This window comes from Nuphar pumila, chromosome 10 (assembly GCF_984573655.1).
Source record: "Nuphar pumila chromosome 10, dmNupPumi1.hap1.1, whole genome shotgun sequence".
Taxonomy (NCBI): Eukaryota; Viridiplantae; Streptophyta; class Magnoliopsida; order Nymphaeales; family Nymphaeaceae; genus Nuphar; species Nuphar pumila.
Genome location: NC_143258.1, coordinates 12,131,987 through 12,150,529, shown reverse-complemented (window position 1 = coordinate 12,150,529; position 18,543 = coordinate 12,131,987). Strand labels below are relative to the sequence as shown.

Here is an 18,543-nt window from a genome sequence, read left to right as displayed (position 1 = left end):
GAATAATAGGAGTCTGTTGTGGACTATCAATTCCCTCCATATCTAATATCACGAAGTCGACAGGGAAATAACAATCCTCCACCTTGACTAAAACATCTTCAAGTATCCCTCTTGGGATCTTGATAGATCTATCTGCGAGCTGAAGAGTGATAGGTGTAGGTTTCATCTCTTTCAATCCAAATTGGTCATAAAAGAAACCCGGCAAGATGCTAACACTTGCCCCAAGGTCGAGCAATGCACGCCCAACAGTGATGTTTCCTATGACGCAAGAGATGATAGGAGTCCCTGAGTCCTTGAGCTTAGGTGGGGTTTGATGTTGCAATACTGCGCTCACCTGCCCGGTTAAATAAATCTTTTTCTGCACATGGGACTTCGACTTCCTTTTCTGCGTACAAAGTTCTTTGAGGAACTTTGCATATGCAGGGACCTGTTGAATAGCATCTAGTAAGGGGAGGTTTATCTGAACGTGCTTGAATATCTCAAGCATCTCTTGCATGTTCACTCCGGACTTACCTAATGCTCTCGGCCTTTCTAACGCCTCAGGAAAGGGGGCTTTGGGAATGTAGGATGGTGAAGGCTCAGATAGAAGAACCTTCTCGCTTTCCTGAGGTAAGTTATTAGGGACAGACTGCTTTTCGCTTATGTTCTCTCTTTCTTCTGCAATCTCCCTCGCTTGGTACTGCTTCCCACTCCTAAGGGTTACTGCTTGAGCTTGCTCTTTATGTGCATCAGTCATATGCAAGCTACGCATGGGTTCCTTTCCCTTAGGGTTGACAATAGGCTGGCTAGGTAATGTCCCCTCACTTCGCCTGCTGAGTGCTTCGGCAAGCTGCCCCATTTGAGTCTCTAATTTTGCAATAGACTGGGTATGTGAGCTCAAAGCTTGCAAAATCTTATCCTCAAAAGATTGACTATGCAAAGGCTCATGAGACTGGGGTTGAGTATAAATAGGTTGGACTGGGGGATAACTGGATCTTTGAAATCCAGGTGCATAACCACCTTGACTTGGTTGACTATGGGAAGGGTTGGGGGGTTGGATCTGTGAGTTGCGCCATGAGAAATTGGGATGATTTCGCCAGCCCGGGTTATAAGTGTTGGAAAATGGATTAGGTACGGGCCTAGCAAAGTTTTGAGCCATCTGAGCTTGCTCTTGGACAAACTCAGGATATTGTGGCGCAACTGGGCACTTGAAGACATGGTGTGCAGGACTCGCACACAACGCGCACACCTGCATGGCAGGGGAGGGACCCAACAAAAACTGATCTAATTTTTGTGACAGTTGGTCTACCTTGTTGCTCAACTCAAGGTTCATCCCTAACTCGAAAATACCTGTCTTCTTAATGTTATCTTGTGCAGGTGCAGCCCTATCGAACCGTGAGGCTGTCGCATGGTGCATCGAATTCTCACTCAATGTCTCAAAAAGCGACCATGCTTCATCCTCACTTTTGAGCATAAATGTGCCCCCACACGCGGCATCCACCATTTGACGGTTCTTTTCAGTAAGACCGTCATAGAAATATTGCACCAATTGCCAGCGAGGCACCTGGTGGTGGGGACACTTGCGGAGTAGATCTTTCAATCTCTCCCATGACTCATGAAACTGTTCTCCTTCAATTTGGGAAAAACTGGTTATCGCTTTACGAAACTGGTTCGTTTTACCAATTGGGAAATATTTCTTTAAAAATTCTCTTTGCATATGTTCCCAAGTGGTAATTCGAACAGTATCTAATGATTTTAACCAACTCTTCGCTTTGTCCTTCAGAGAGAAGGGGAACAAAGTCAACCTCATCGCGTCATCTCCAAAGTTGTTGATTCGCACTGTCGAGCAAATCTCTAAAAATTCATCTAGATGACGATATGGGTCTTCATTACTAAGGCCATAAAACGAGGGTAACATTTGGATCACACTGGCCTTTATCTCAAAATGGTTTGCTCCTACATCACGTCTTGTGATGCAGGAGGCGGGAGTGTAAGTGTTGGGCATGAAATACTCCCTCAGAGGACGAGTAATCTGCTGATTCTCAGCCATGGTTGCAGATCTCTGGGCTCTCCTAATAAGGGACTCGGGGTCCTCAATCGGCTCTACCAACTCAGGGTCAAGTGAGCGTCGCCCTTGCATACACCTCGTAGTAGATCGGTGTAGCTCACGTCCTAACTTTGGGTTTTCTACCTAACTAACGCACTAAGCGGCCAAACCACGCAAACCACAAAGCGAGTAAACTAAAAACAACAAAAACTAAACAAACACCACGCAGTTACACATAACAAAGATTATGCATAAGAAATATGAAATCTGTGTACGGTACCAATCGTACACAGTCACCTCTAAGGGGATCCTAATAGGTGGGTTGTGCAGAAAAGTAAGCTCGTCTCTAAGATATGCACATACGTGGTTCTAAACCTAAATGCAACACCAACACTAGGCAATAAAGTGAATACTAATATTACGCCGTTCCCCGGCAACGGCGCCAAAAATTTGATGTCTTCTTTTAAATCGTTGTAAATTTTGAAAAGATTTTTATATGAAAAACATGTGAAAACCAGACATCAAATAATAAAAACCGGTTCTCACTAGTGGATGAGACCGGGTCGAACTCAGGGAACGGGAATATGTTGTATTCAAACACACAAATCTAAACTAATCTTTATTGCCGAATTATTTGAAATGTAAAAATGTTCAAGAAATGTAAAATCACTAACTATTACAACAAATGAATACCCTTCGCAGAGGGCGCAAAGTGCAATATTTACAAACCCAATCAAATTCCTAATTCTAAACTAAAAAGTAAAAAAAAAACTTTATTCTTCGTACTTCGTGTCACGTAATCGCTTCCGCTCCAGTCTTGTGCTATCCTGTACAATTCAGATGAACACGAGCAGTACAACAAAGAGAAGTAAAAACTATATTAAGCAAATTATACTAATTAATTGCTTAAAAATATGAAAGAATTCTAATGACAATTAAAACTATATTTAATAATTGACACTTAACCAAATTTCAACTCACTAATACTTAACTACATGAAATCTAACTATTTCAATTAACTAATAGTGAAGACAATCAACTACTAACATTTCCTCAACAAAACATGAAAAATACACGATTAAGGAATTGAATCAAGAACTTGATATGAAACAAGAAGACTAGTAAACTGAAAATATCATAAAAAGGAATTGTAAAAACAGATATTTGGTAAAAAACATTTTTAAAAACAGGAATTACATGTAATGAAAGACAGAAAACCTAAAAAAATTGAATTCAGGAAATGAAAAACAAGGAATTACTAAAAAAATTCAAGAAAAACTAAATGTAAATGAAGACATGAGAAATTTCAGAAAACACAATAATCGATGAAATCAGAAAAACAATCAGAAATCGGCTAAAAATAACTAACATTACAATTGAAAAACAATGAAACTGAAATCTAATTCAGAAAGCAATCAGAAACACAAAACAAACTAACTATCATTACAATTGAAAAACGATGAAACTAAAACAGGAAATCCTATGATGAATGAAAAAATTATGATGAACCAGAATTGGAAATCAAACAAAACGAATCTAAAATTGAACAAGATTAAAAACAGGGATGAAGAGCTGATGCTAAGATCAAAGTTCTATTTACCAGTTTTTTTATTTTTCTTTCTTATTTTTTTTTTATTTATTTTTCTAAAACAAAACATAAACACACAGATGATCGATTGAAAAAGAAAACAGAAAAAAAAACAAAGAAGAAGAAGAAGATGAAGAATTACAATAAAATGAAGAGGAGGAAAAAATAGAAGAAGAAGAAGAGGATCGGATGAAGAAAAATCGGAGGAAGAAGAAGAAGAAACTGCAGAAATTGGAAGAAGAAGAAGATCTGAAGAAGTAGAAGAGGAAGAAGCTGCAGAAGATGCAGAGCATGAAGAAGAAGAGGAACTGAAGAAATCAAAAGAAAAAGTGGCGACAGAAATCGGAAGAAGATGAAATCAAAAAGAAAAAATATATCGGCTGAAGAAAAAGAAGAACTGAAGGATAAGAGGAAGAAGAAGAAGAAGATTTGAAGGAGAAGAAGAAGATTACTCAGCACTCACCGTGAACCTGAGGGATTAGAGAAGTTGGCCTCCACCATCAACGCCGTCGCCGGATTGAGTAGCCACCTCCACCGGAAAGAGAAGAGAGAAGTAGGGAGAAGGAGAAGAAGGAGGTAAGAAGTGGTGGAGGGAAAAGAGGGGAAACGGGAGAAGCTTTGGCGTGAATGAGTGAAGACGGGGGAAAATTTTCCCCTCCGTTGGGTTTTTAACAGCAAGCAACCCGGTTTGAACCGGTTTGTTGCTGTTTGTTTTTCAATTTTAAAAAAAACTCCAAACCGGTTCAACCGGTTTGCAACAGATTTTTTCTTAGTTTTCAAAATCACAAACCGGTTTGTAACAATTTCTTCAAAACACTCAAACCGTGTAAACCAGTTTGTTTTATTATTCTCAAAAAATCTAAAAACTGTTTTAAAGAATTTTATTTGCTAAAAACCTCAAAACTCAACTAAACTAAAGACTACTTCTTAAAAATATTTACACTAAACCTCATTTATAATAAATTTTTTTTTTTTTAAAACTAACTAACTATATTCTCAACTCTAATTTTTATTTTATTTTTTAGGAACTCACAATGACAAACATTAAAATATTCATTAAATTGCAAAATAACACTAATTTTCAAGCATTTTCTCTTTTTAATTCATTTTAGCTCATTCACTCAAAACCAGCATAAAATTGGCTTTTAAATCAATTTTTTATGAAATCATGCATATTTTTTATATGAAATAACCCTAAAATATATGCATGATCATATACCATATATGTTTTTATGCATATACGTGTCATAGATAATTCAATTTCTCCTGCATAATACATGTCATGTCATAATTCAACACAAACATGATACATGTTAGAACGTATTCATGTTCATATACATGATTCATTCATTTTAAAGCATACACTCATGTTATATACTTTACATACATGACATGCTTTATAAATTTATTATTTCATATAAGCATTTATAATAGCTATGTCAATCACATCAATCATGCAACATTCATTTCACATAATGTATACTCAAACATACACCTACAACAAACACACTCAATATTCTACTATCTAAAATCATGATGAGCATGATCTCCCGAACTATAACAAGAAAAGCACTTTTATTCCTATACATTAAAATCATGCTCAGCATGATCTCTGAACTACAGTCACAATAGTCCTAGATATCCACAACTAAGTGGCATGTGTGAGCATGAAAGTATTGCATACAATAAAATAAATTTATTGTGTGATACATTTGCACCACATACTTATCATGGGTATTTACCCAATTTACTTTTTTATGCCTTGCATTCAATGCACATGGCTTTTCTAGCCGCAAGCGATACTTAACAATAAATATCATATATTTTTATTTTTCATATTTGCAAATCAATTAGTACAATGCAATATATATAACTCTAAACATTTATGCTATTACAACTAAATTGATAATTACATTTAAGTATATTCTTTTTGCGAACATAAACCATGCATGTGCACACACGAAGACTGCACTAGAGGGTACGGTTGACATGGTTAACTATGCACATTCACAGAGTCTTAAGTGCATGTTCATGATGCAAACTACAAAATCAAAAGCATATTTACAACATATACAAACCCACTTCGAAACTAAGTTTCAAACATGTATGTTTGACTTTTGAAGATATTTTTGAAACCTTGTTAGAAAACCACATTCCAAAACTGGAATTCGGTCTCACATAGGCATTTCACTAAACACTCAGTGTGCAGCAAAATTTTCAAGACGTAATCAAATTTCAGAATTATACAACAGGCTTAACAGTGTTAATACGCTACATTAATCATGCTAATAACAAAATCAATGCAACTGTTAATTTAATTCATGCAAAACCATTGAATTTGACAGCATTTCTAAACCTAATTCTTTACACATAAGGATACTGTTGTTACACTCTAACTACAGGAAAATTGATTGTATCAGGACATGTCACATTCCATCGGGATGAATTTGATGACTACAATGATTCCAACAGAAGCATAGACATGAAACAACCATCATCCTTTTGGCCATCTAGTTTAGCAGCCAATAATGTTGTTTCAATGCACGATCAACCCAAAATTATTGAGAGAGAGGGTTGACACTATTAAGGAACACAATACTTCATGCAAATAAGATTCAATTGTTGATCCAGAGTCGACAAAAGGTGCATTTGAATATTATCCCAAGGTTTATCATAGATGCAAACAACTCATAGTAATTGAACCAATGATCAGTGATGGCCATCCTTCTATCCCAGAGGAATCCCTCTCTCAAAACGTGGATGTCACTGCTGACATTGCTCAACCAAATCAGCTCAGAAAGTCGCATAGAGTCAGACATCCTCTCCAGAGATGGGTAAGTTATGAAACATTCTCAGCCAAATTTTAGATTTTTGCTATATCCATTGATTCGAGTCAAGAACCCAACAAGAATGTCTTGTTCAAGCTTCTTTGTTAACCCTTTTGAGCCTCGTGAAACCCAAAGTTGAACAAAAATAAAAAAATAGTCATTACCATTCCCAAAGTGCAATAATTTGTGTCCTATTTGATTCCTTTAATGTCTTTGAAAAATGATTGGCTACTTGAAAATATTCAATATGGATCAATTTGATGTAAGTCTTGAAGTGAGGAGGTTAAAGTGCACCCAATTAGAAATTCTCAGACTTTTATGCACATGAAGCACATATTTTCAGGCCTACATGACCAAGGAGTCTTGATCATTTAGAAGTTTCTAGAGTCTCAATATTTGTGAAATTAGAGTGGCATCCATTGAAGCATAAGCTTATACATGCGTTGGTATGACTAGTTGCTTTAAAAGATGAGAGTTAAACAAAAGATTTATTCTAGTGAAGAAGAGCAAACTTATTTATTTTATGATAACTTTAATTAGGGGAAAATTTTGAAAAGTAAAACTAGATCTACATTGGCAAAGAATCAAACTGCTATTGAGTAATGCAAGTTGCACACACTCACTTCTGCACTCTTCTCATGTCTACAACACTTTTCATGGCAAGTATCCAGTCAGATAAAAATGTTCATTTTCAAAAAATTTAACAAAGGGTAGTTCTTTTTTAAAAATAAAAAATAAAACATCATTTTAAGACTTAGGTCATTATGCATATTGTATTTCTTCAAGTCTCACCATGGCAGTTAGCACAATATAATGCACCATTATTAGTTATAAATGTGATCTTTCTCTTATCATTTGCTTATTATAAAGTTTTTTAACATCATGGTTTGATTATCTCATCAATAGAATTTATGTTGTAGTCATTCATTCATTTCATCTCATTTGATCCATAAAGGTCTAAAAATTAATCCTGCAATAAGATTATATTGACAAAAAAAATCTGCAATCTTTGTTAATTTTATCCAAATTTGGTTTTTCATAATGCATGAATTATTGTCATAGCTTTTGCAAGAAGTGTTATTTTGAGTCAATCTTTTAAAAACGTCTTTGTCTGACTGCATTTTATCTTGCTTGTTTTGTCTTAAGACCGATGGTTGGTCATCAGCAAGACTTCCTACTTTGCATAGCTATTCATTACACTAAGGAGACCCTCATGTGAAACAAGGTTCCTTTTTTTTCTTGAGACTGATGGTTGGTCTTCATCAAGACCCTCCCACCTTAAATGGATAGTCATCAAGTCAGGGAGTGAGGAACGTCTGAAAATGCATTTTGTTAACATAGTTATTTTTCGTCAAAGATAGCAATATCAACTTCAAGCGAGCTAATGCCAAGTGTCTTCTACATTATGTTCTAAAAAAATTGATCTTTTATGTATAAAAAAAAGTTTGTCTTGAAAACTTGCTTCAGGATCACCTTGATCAAAATGGATCAAATCAATGCATTTTATTATGCACCATCATGTTATGTCATATGCATATTTTTGCATGTTAGTAAATTTTTTTGCAGCTGACATAGCTCTTAGAAACTCAATTGTCCCATATCCTATTAAAAAATACCTAACCAATTTTATCTTAGGATCATAATGTAGATACATGGACATGGTCTTTAGGAAGTCACATAGATTTATGGAACAATCTGATAATCCATCTGATGAGCGCATAAATCATCCTAAACTCAGTCTTTGTCTTAAATGTGTATTTTCAAAAATTGGTGCCATTTCATTCTGCTTCACTCTATTCCACCCCGTAAAAAAAAGTCAAAAGCTTATTAGTCCTTTTGATGCTTTTGCTCCAAAAAGCTTGTATATGTCTTTGTCTTTTTAAGAATAAGTCTTTGTTAATTGTCAGTTATTTTTTATGCATTTTTAAACGACAAGACACTTCTTTCATCTTCGTTTCACCTCATTTAGCAAGATTTCTCGCTCACAATACTGAGTTCAAAGAAAAACCCTCATGTGAAATAAGGTACTAGCTTAGCAACATTGGATCTGGACCTCCCTTGAGTTTAGAACTCTAACTGGATTTGGGTCAAGAACATCTACTGGATATTGACCCATACATACCCGACCCATTTCTTTAAAAATAAATGAAACAAATACTATCAACCAAATTCAAAGACCTGCTACACTTGCTCCATTAGAGAAAGAACCAGAAACGTCAAATCTAGCAAAAATCAAAAGAACACCAAAATAAATTGGGCCTGATTTTGGACCATAACACTATGGTACATGGTTCCTCAGCCATTCTTTAAATGAACTTTTACGGGGGCATTTTGTGAGTAGCTAGGGGTGGGCAACGTGCCAACCTGGTCAAAGCTTGACCCATTAATTGACGAGCCTGGCCAACTGCCAGGTTTGGGCCAGCTCATTCGGAAAACCTCGACCCACAGCCTGCCTGTTAGGCCTATGAGCCTTCGGCCTGCTTAACATAAATCTTATATATAATATATAAATTATATTTTATACATAATAACTTTTATATATATAGGCTAAGCTTGAGACAAATTTATATGCCCAAGCCTGGACCGTGGCAGGTCAGGCCGGGCCATCCCGTGGGAGCTGCCTGCCCGATGCCCACCCCTAATTGTGAGTGTGAGACAGTGTTTCCGTTCACGTTCTCATCACTCAAAAGACAGCTGCAGCAACTGCCCAGCGCCAGTTGGAAAATATCTTGATGGTGATGGTGGAGAGGTCCCCAGTAACAATTCCATTTCCTTTTTCTGTGGCAACGCGAAAATTTGCATGAAGAGAAGGGCTTATCGAAAAAAATTGTGAAATGTGAACCAATCAACTTCACATCTAGAGAGAGAACAAAAAAATCCAGGACTGCCAACCTCAAAACACCCTGGCAGCTGAAGCTTGGATGTATATGGGTTTGATGTTTTGTTCTAATGATTTAAGGGCAGTCATGTGAACAAGATGAGAGTTCATGACCACATGCTTTGTCCTTGAGCAATGGAGACAATTCCCTCCCAAGGGGCAGAGAGAGAGAGAGAGAGAGAGAGAGAGAGAGAGAGAGATGGGTGATGGGTAGGCTTCCATGGTGCACCAAGGGGCAAAGGCTGCATGAAAACCGGGAGCCAATCGGAAAAACATTGGACCAATGGTTATTTGCTGTGGCATTTTACTCTTGCAGATTTTCTGCATCCCCATCTTTCATTATGGGCAATATAGGTCGCTGCATTATTTTATTTTATTTTCTTTTCGACAGAGAAAACTGGGATTAGGCAGACCCCTACCAGTTATACAATCATATACCATTCGGATTAGAACTTGCAACGTCCCAACACAAGGTGACGTGCACTAACAGCTCATGCCAGACAAGCAGAGCCCCCGTTTGTTAAAAAAAACTGCATTATTGAGTAGCATTAATATCGCTCCTTGTTAACTGCAACAGCTAGCGTTGGCTCGGTAGGCAGTCTATGTTGCTTTAAGTGTGCAGCTGCTAGCTAGGTTCAGCTAGCGCTCTACAGGCATATATATATCTTTGATAAAAGTAAAATTTGAGGGGGGTCTTAATTCCTTTGGAACCCCCATCGGGATATTTATGCTTACGTAAACACAAAAGATAAAGATACTCACTAATATATATATTTTTTTCCAAGGAAGATCTGACCACATTCTTGATCTTAACATAGGTTAGTTCAGCTAGACGTAAACATACTCGGCATCAATGGGTTCACTTAATTTACAATGCTGATTCCCGAAAAGCAGTTTCCCGCATATATTTTAATGAAATGACAGTATTGCCCTTGTCCATGATAGGCTAGACGCCATATTCTTCCCCATAGCTAGACGATGAAAGGGCCTGCGACATAATTTGCAAGCAGCCACCTCTACTTGGTTACCTGTGCAGCTAGTGCTCTCGACTAGAGGAAAAAGAGTTGCACATATACGTAGGTTGGGTGGGCCCGGCGTCTAAGTTTCGACCAATCGCGTTCAGTGGTGTAAATCTTTCTTAAGACACTTATCTATGGAGTAAAATGGGTCGGACCAAACTGGGCCGGCCTAGCCGCCTAGGTGTTGGTTGTTCTCTTACGGGACCAGTCTTTGACCGGACAAGACCTTATGTAGCCACTTTCACATTCAGGGCATTAGGAATAGGAACATGTTAGTCAAGATCCATATCCAATTTAGTCTAGTAAATCACCGTTTTTCTTTTCTTTTCTTTTCTTTTCTTTTCCTCAAAAAGGTATATGCGTGCAATGTCAAGGAATTAAAGCCCCATCGGTAGGTATCTCTCGTTTAATTTTATATATGTCCCTATGTCTAGAGGTTGTTGTGGTTCAATTAAGGATCAAGTGGGCTTTGTATCCTTCCTACCCAACCCGCGTAGGGTAGCCCTGTCAGAAGGGAGCATTGGGCAAGTGAAGGGTCTGGACGCATAGGGGTCCGCAGGATCAATGGATTGACCACCTATTCACAGGACGGTGGACGGCAAATTGGGCTGGTAAACGTTAAACGCGTCGGGGAGAAATAGGTAAATTTGGTTCGAGGAGGGGGGGGGGGGGGGGGGGGTTGTGCGTGTACATGGAGTTAGGGTGGGGAAGAGAATGACGTGGGGGCGAGGAGTGGGAAGGAAGGGCCAACAACGTATCTACTTGAAGGCACAAGGGAGTGCGGTGGGCTTAAAGTTGGGCAGCGCAGGCCAAGACAAAAGTCACAAGGCAAGACCCCCGTGAGGGGCTTTGGCCCCATGCACAACATCCTTTGACTCATCCTACGCTGCTATCGATGGTGCCTGATCACGCGCAGATTCCTCCCAAATGCCCTCGCTTCCCACGTATCTTCCCCACTTTCCCATTATATTACAACAATGACATCGTGTATATATGTATGACACATCAGCTCCTATACTTGATCTGTTGTCTGCCTGCATCTCTCTTAATTTTGTCCATCTCTTCGTAGCCTTTCCATAATCTTTTTGCCGTGGATGAGGCATAGTATGGGCCAATATAATGGCATTATATGAGAAGTTTTCTCCCTACGGATTCTTCAGGTTTCTCTTATATATATATATTATGCTCGTTCACCTTGCTTGTTATGCTCTATATCCGCATTTAGATTCGGAGTCAATTCGAGTATAGAGCCTATGCAGTTTAAGTAGCAAAATGCATCGATTAAATGAAGGAAGGATTTCTTATGCTAGGAAAAGTTCTAAAAGAAACTAAAATTCGAAGGCCTGTATAGAACCAAAAATTTGCAATGAAAAAAAAAAAGGTTTTTTGTTGAACCAGTTTGATCCAAACGTTTTATCACGAAAAAGTTTTATCCAAACATGTTTTCTAGTAAACAAGTACACATTAATTATTCAATCAAATTAAGCGAAAAGGACCTGCAGCTATCAAGTGCATGGTTCTTGTCGCTCCATACCCAAATTGGTTAGGGACATCCAATGTTTTTTGTTCATTAATTAGTAAGACGGTGCCAACTCTTGTCCACACTTCAACTCTTTTAGTTAAATGAACGATACAGTTACACACACTCTCTCTCTCTCTCTCTGACGCACACGGACCTCCCACAGGGGCTACGGATCATTATGAATAATTATGGGAGTTGAGGCATATTGCATGGTTGTACCTCTATGATTTCTGAATAATGGCAGTTGGTGTAGGGTCGGAACAAGGTAAAGGGTGCAACTGTAATATTGTATTAGTGAGTATTATATTGGTTACGCGCAAATGTATGCCCATCCGAATCAGGCTCATAATACAGATTTGGGTGCTCCGCCACTAAACGCACCAGAAAACAGAAAAAGATAAAAAGCAGGAATTTTCGGAGGGGGGTGAAAAAAAAAATCTGAGCCGCCATGGTTCCAAGGGAGAGAAAGAAGGCATCCTTGCATGAGAAACTTCAGCTCCTTCGCTCGGTCACCAACTCTCATGCAGTATGAATTCTCTTTCCCCGCTGACTATTTAATTCTTTTCGCTATTGTTCACCTTCTCTTCAATTATAAGCACAAGTTTTCGTAGCACTACATGGTCTCATACATCTCTTTCCCTTCAACTTCCATTAATTTCCTGCCTCTTTTTCATTTTCGAGGGCCACCTATGACATAGGAAATGTCTTTATGCCATGCAAGATAGGATAATCGCAACCCATCTCATGGTTTAAGTCATAACCATATTCTCATGCTGTACATTCTTTTTTTTTTCTTCTTATTTCCTAATCTCAAAAACTCATTCGCCAATATAGCGTGGATTGCTAGAAAATTAACGTGAATGCTTCCTTCCACTTATAGTTCGATGAGTCTCCAAAGAGCTTGAAGTTTTTGTTAATTTGGTTATATATCTTTGAGAGAAATTGCTTTTGTTTTTCACGTAGCTAGCCTTTAGATTTTGAGATCAGACATAGCATACGTGTAGCTTCTTCATCTTTCAAGAAGGTTGAAATGTTCATGGTGCAATTATAGGCTACATCTTACTAACAATCTCATGTTCGCACTATCACAACCGAGGGGTCTCGGGTTCGAACCCCATGGGGGTAATCCCCAAGATCCCAAAAGAAAAGAAAAAAATAAAAAAGGATTCTCATATTTATTCTTCTCCGTTTAATATTTACGTCTCTTCTTGGCAGATAAGCAAAACCTCAATTGTCGTGGATGCTTCCAAGTATATTGAAGAACTGAAAGAGAAAGTGGAGAGTTTGAATCAAGACATCGCGGATGAGCAACAGCCAGATGCCCAAGACGCCTTGCCTTTTGTGAGTATCGATCGATCGACAATTTTTAATTTTCAGTTTTGATTTCTTTGGCTACCAACCAAGCTGCCTAGCTAGCTCGTATCGCTATCTTATCGTTATCTTTGTTTTTTTGGGGTTATATACTTCAGCAGGTGAAGGTTGAAACCCTTGAAAAAGGCTTTCTGATCACTGTCTTCTCTGAGAAAAGCTGCCCTGGTTTGCTGGTTTCCATACTCGAAGCTTTCGAGGAATTGGGCCTCAACGTGTTGCAGGCTAGGGTTTCTTGTACGGACACCTTCAGATTGGAAGCTGTGGGAGGAGAAGTAAGCCTTCTCTTCTTTTTTTTCATTCATGTTTTTTGCGTGATCAGTTCCGAGAGAAACAAACGGGATTAAGCTAACGTAATTGTTTTGGCTCATCTTGCAGAAACAGGAACTAGTGGAGAACATTGACGCCCATGCGGTTAAACAAGCAGTGCTCCAAGCTCTCAAGAACTGCAGTGAAAACAGTGAAGACTAGCAACACTGCAGGTTGTGTGGATGGATGTGTTTTTCGTTTCCATTATTTTATGCTTGCTTTCTTTTTCCTTCTTTCGTTGGAGTGGATGATCTTAAAGGTTTGGTGAGAAAGAATTTTAGTTGAGAGCCTAAGGATTATGTTTCAAAGGGAATAAATTATCGCCTGGTTTTGCTATTAATGAAAAGGATAAACGTGTCATCAATTTTGGAAGTTATGATCTGTAAATAGTAACAAGGCTCAAAGAGGACAATGATAGTTTGTAGTCTTGTGGGGAAACTCTGATGAAATAATCCACAAATGGCAGTAAAAGAACTGCACCCATTACAATAAAAAGAGGCCTTGCAGGTTCATGCAGCACGTTAATATTGGCAAGGTATCTTAACTAAGGAACAAAAGAAAAAGTGGGAGTGGAATTACTAGTGGCATACGGTAGGGAGTCACATGATTACAGGCGAAGTACAATATTAGATAAGTAATATCCACATAGGGAATAACAAATTGATATCGTGGATCCAAAGCCACGATTCGACTCCATCTTGTTGTCATCTCGCTAGGTGCCAACGGCAGACGTACCGAGCGCTCCAAAACTAAAGGGCTTGTGAACTGCAAAGCTTCACGAGGCCACTAGAAAAAACAACAAAATTAATGTTCATGTGTCATCGTCTTTTAAGAGCTGGCAGTAGCATCGCACGAGTATTCTTTTGTTTGAGCTTGTGGATCAACCTTGCACCCCAAAAAAAGTATCATTCGTGAGTAAACAGAACAAAGGGGAGAGAGAGAGAGAGAGGAATGGTTATTAGTTGTATTATTGCTGGAAATCTTACATTTGAGAATGAAAAAATTAAATTTTCTTGGAATATCATAGATTTTTATTGTTGTCAACTGAGAGAATGAAGCATGTTTCATTCATTACAAGATAACGAATCATCTACATACGCGCAATATATATGTGTGTGTGTGTGTGTGTGTGTGTGGGTGGGGTGGGGGTGGGGGGGGGTGTTGGCGGCTGTGCATGTCCAGGCACATGCCCTTTTGCATCTAACACAATGTAAATGAATAAATAAACTACGGCATCCAAAAGATGACTATTTTCTGAGTTTGCCTAATGAAAGCCCAATCTTTTGTTTCATTATTAAATATGCAATTCCTGTGAATAGTAGGGGTGTACGTTTTCACATAAATTGCGTGTGATTCTAATATCTAATAATTCATTCTGTCCACTCATTTTAGAAAACAAATTTTGTCAGAGATCCTAAATGACAAAGGCCTTCAGCACTAGGTGACAACCATTTGGTGAAGAACCAAAGTTATGGATTCAAATAAATCAATTCCAATTTTCATACTTGGATGATAGTTCACTAATATCGTAGTTGTAATTGGAATTAATATTGCATCCAATGTTGCACAGCATGCAAACATGCACGTGCGCATGTGCACGTATAAACCTTATTTATGGGTGGGTGTGCTTGTTTTTTTTTTTCGTGTGGGGGGTGGGGGGGGGGGATGGGGGATCGTGTTTTGTGTGTGTGCATCTTGCACATGCCTCTAAGTTTTTTTATTTTTGAATGAAAGTAAATAATTCGTTAGAAAGGCTTAGATACAAGGGGTGATGAGACGTCAGCCCAATGGAGTAAGAAAAGCATAAGAGGGATAAGAAGAAAAAAGTATGTGAATTCTAACCTGTCTTATTCCTCCCAATCCAAGACGAATCTAAGTTCGCCCATTTTAATTCAACCCTGGACCTCAGTCCTCATCAGATCTTTGAGTGAATAATCCCCATGAGGTTTGATCTGTTTCTGAAGATACGTTTATTTCTTTCAAACCAAACTGCTCTCCATGCTATAAGCAACCAGCACCTCCATAAGAATTTTCATTTAGTTCCTCTCCCATTTAATTGCCTTGCAATGAGAAGCTCCTGAAAAGAAGCCTGAAGCCCACAATCAAGATGCTGATCCCCCCAAGCCTCTTTCATCAAATTCTGTATGAGTTCACACTCCCAAAATAGGTGATGTGTCGTCTCCACCTCGTGCTGACACAAGATGCACCTAGTAGCCAAGTGATATCCCATCTTCCTTAGTCGCGACTCCATCGTCACTCTGTCCAATAAAATAAGCCCACCCATCCTGAATCCCCTGAGAGGCAAACCACACCCCCCACCCTTCCCCCGTACCCCCTCCCCCACAATGAATGTTTTGTAAGCCATTCCATTGAAGGCTTGCAAAGAGAACTGTATGCAGAGGCCAACATAAATTCCCCATTGTTCGTGAACTTCCACATTACCATGTCACCACCAACTCGAGTAGCTACACTGGATATTAACTGCATGAGTTCCATCCATTCCTAGAAGAGGACTTATACAAAGCCCACAAGTGAAGTGGTAAACCCAAGTAGTGCAATGGAAGAGCTCCGGCCTCACATCCGAAGATGGCGGTGGCAATACTTTGAAGCTCCTTTGTATCATCATTGAGCATTATCACCTGACTTGCTTTCCATTCATTTGTAGGCCAAAGACCTCAGAAAAGCACTCTAAGATTGTCCATGAGGCCCACAAGTTTGATTCTGTTGCTTCACTGACTATCAAAATATCATCCGCAAAGAAAAGTTGCAAGGCGGTACTTGAATCTAACATGCATGACAGTCCATTGCAAATATAAATAGGAGTGGTGAGAGTGGATCCCCTCTCATAGACCACGCTTGGGTGAATTCTCCAATTTTGCAATTGGTCACTGCCATTAATGCTGATCTTAGTATTTTCTCCACCCAAACTCTCCATTGAATTCCTAGACATTTATACTCAATGCATCTGAAAATGCATTCATTTTTTATACATACATCATGCATTTAAGCATCTTTTATTGGTTTTCATTCCATGCTTATGATGTTTTAGGGTTAAAGAAGCCATGGTTTGAATTTCGTACAATTTGAAGTAAAAACAAGAAAGTTATGACTGTTTTACGGTTTTGAAGTGAATCTCAAGGCAATTTGGACCTTGATCCAGTCCAAATCATGTTAATTGGATCATGAATCCAATTCAAACATGACCAGCAAATATCCAAAACCCAAATGCAATCTTTAAAAATTTAGAAACCTCATTTAATATGGCACCAACCTTATTCCTGCAAATTTTCTTTAGTTAGGTTTTATTTTGAAAATAAGAAAAAAGTAGGTAGTTAATTAGTAATTCTTTTTTTTTAATCTAATTCAAACTATAAAAAGAACACCTAGGGAGCCCCTTCTTCTCTCTTTTCCCCTTCTTCAATTCTATGCTTTTCTCTCTTTTGCTCCCAATCTTTTCTTCTTCTCCTTCTTCTTTTCTTCTCATCCGACAATGGAGATCTGCATGGAAACCAATTTGAAAGAGGGTGGCACATCCATAATTTGTTGAAGATCATTCTCTCTCAATCCTATCATCGGATCTTGCAAATTCGGTGAGTCTTCTTTATCCCACTCTCCAATTCATGCATGAAAATGCGTGTTTTTCTTTTTCTTTTCTTTACTTAGCTTTGATTTGATCAAACTTCAATTTTAGAATTTCTGTAATTTAATTAGCTGTAATTTGAATTTTCATTGTTATTTTAGAGAAAAATATAAAAAGAAGATGTAGATCTATGCTCAATTGGCCTCAATTCAATTGTAGTGATAGATCAATTTATCTCACAGCTTAGATTCAATTCTTGCATTTTAATTTCTGTTTCTTTGCTTTTATTTTGCAATTAGATCATTTAGGAATTAGATCTCATTCCATGAATTCCAAATCATTCATTCTTTGATCTAATTCAATAGATCAAAGTGTGAAAATCGAAAATCTAAAAATTCATTTTTTACAATTTTTTTGTAGCTTTTTATTTTTAGCATAAAAAGAGTTTTTGAAATCTAAATCAAGATCCGTAAACTAGATCTGATTCTTGCTTGAATCTTCTTTCTCTGTGCAAAAATTTACCAAGATCGGATTCTGTTTCATAGTCTGTTCTGAGCTTTTCTAATGACATATTCTAGCAACTCTGTTTTTCTATAATTTTATTTCCTGTGTTTTTTCTGCATTTTTTTTTATAGATCTAAAGCTTCCGAACTCTTAATCCAAATCCGTAAAATAGATTGAACTTCTGAATGAGTCTAGTTTCTTTCATGAAATTTTTGTTTAGTTTTAATCTTTTTTACTATGTCAAATCTGTCAGAAAGTTTGACAGCAATTTTCTACTTTTTTGAAGTTGTTGTCCATCGATTAATAACTAGAGTTTCACATGGATTCTCTTTCTATATGTGTTGAGATTTTATCTGAAAATTTTTAGAAGGATCTGAATCTAATTAATATTTGTTTCTACCAAATTATAGAACCATGTCTTGAAAGAAAATTCTGTAATAGTCAATTGTAGAAATGTAATTTCGTATGCTAACCTCAATTAGTGTAGATTTTGTATTTTCATATTTTTTTTTATTATTTTTACAGAAGGATGCTGTTTTTTTATTATATAGTACTGAAGATAAGTGAATTTGAAGTTTAAGTGAAGAAGTGAAAGGCGAAAAAGCTTTACTTTTATATTTTTTAGCATTTTCCTTTTCTAGTTAATTAAGGCCTTTTTTGCCACATTAAAGATTTGTAATTAATTTTATTTTCAGTAAATGGGTTGTAATAAGCACTTTAATATTTAATTGTTGAACATTGTAATTATTTTAATTTTTCTTTTTAAGGCAATAAATAATTTGAATTGAGTGGAATACAAAGTTTATCAACCCATTCCTCGAGTTCGACCTGGTTCTCACTACTTGTGAGAGTTGGATTTTTATTATTTGGTGGCCAAATTTTATAAATACTTTTCATAAAAATATCCTTTTAAAAATACAT

General features: G+C 37.5%; 1 protein-coding gene across 1 annotated transcript; it reads left to right on the top strand.

Annotated features, from left to right (window-relative positions):
* Positions 1-12,232: 12,232 nt before the first annotated feature.
* Positions 12,233-13,884, top strand: LOC149823492 (transcription factor bHLH61-like). Its single transcript, XM_090020062.1, has 4 exons — positions 12,233-12,387; positions 13,077-13,202; positions 13,331-13,504; positions 13,608-13,884. Exons 1-4 carry the CDS (start codon positions 12,310-12,312, stop codon positions 13,698-13,700), a joined length of 471 nt encoding a protein of 156 aa, XP_089876188.1. The 5' UTR covers positions 12,233-12,309; the 3' UTR covers positions 13,701-13,884.
* The last annotated feature ends 4,659 nt before the right edge of the window (positions 13,885-18,543 follow it).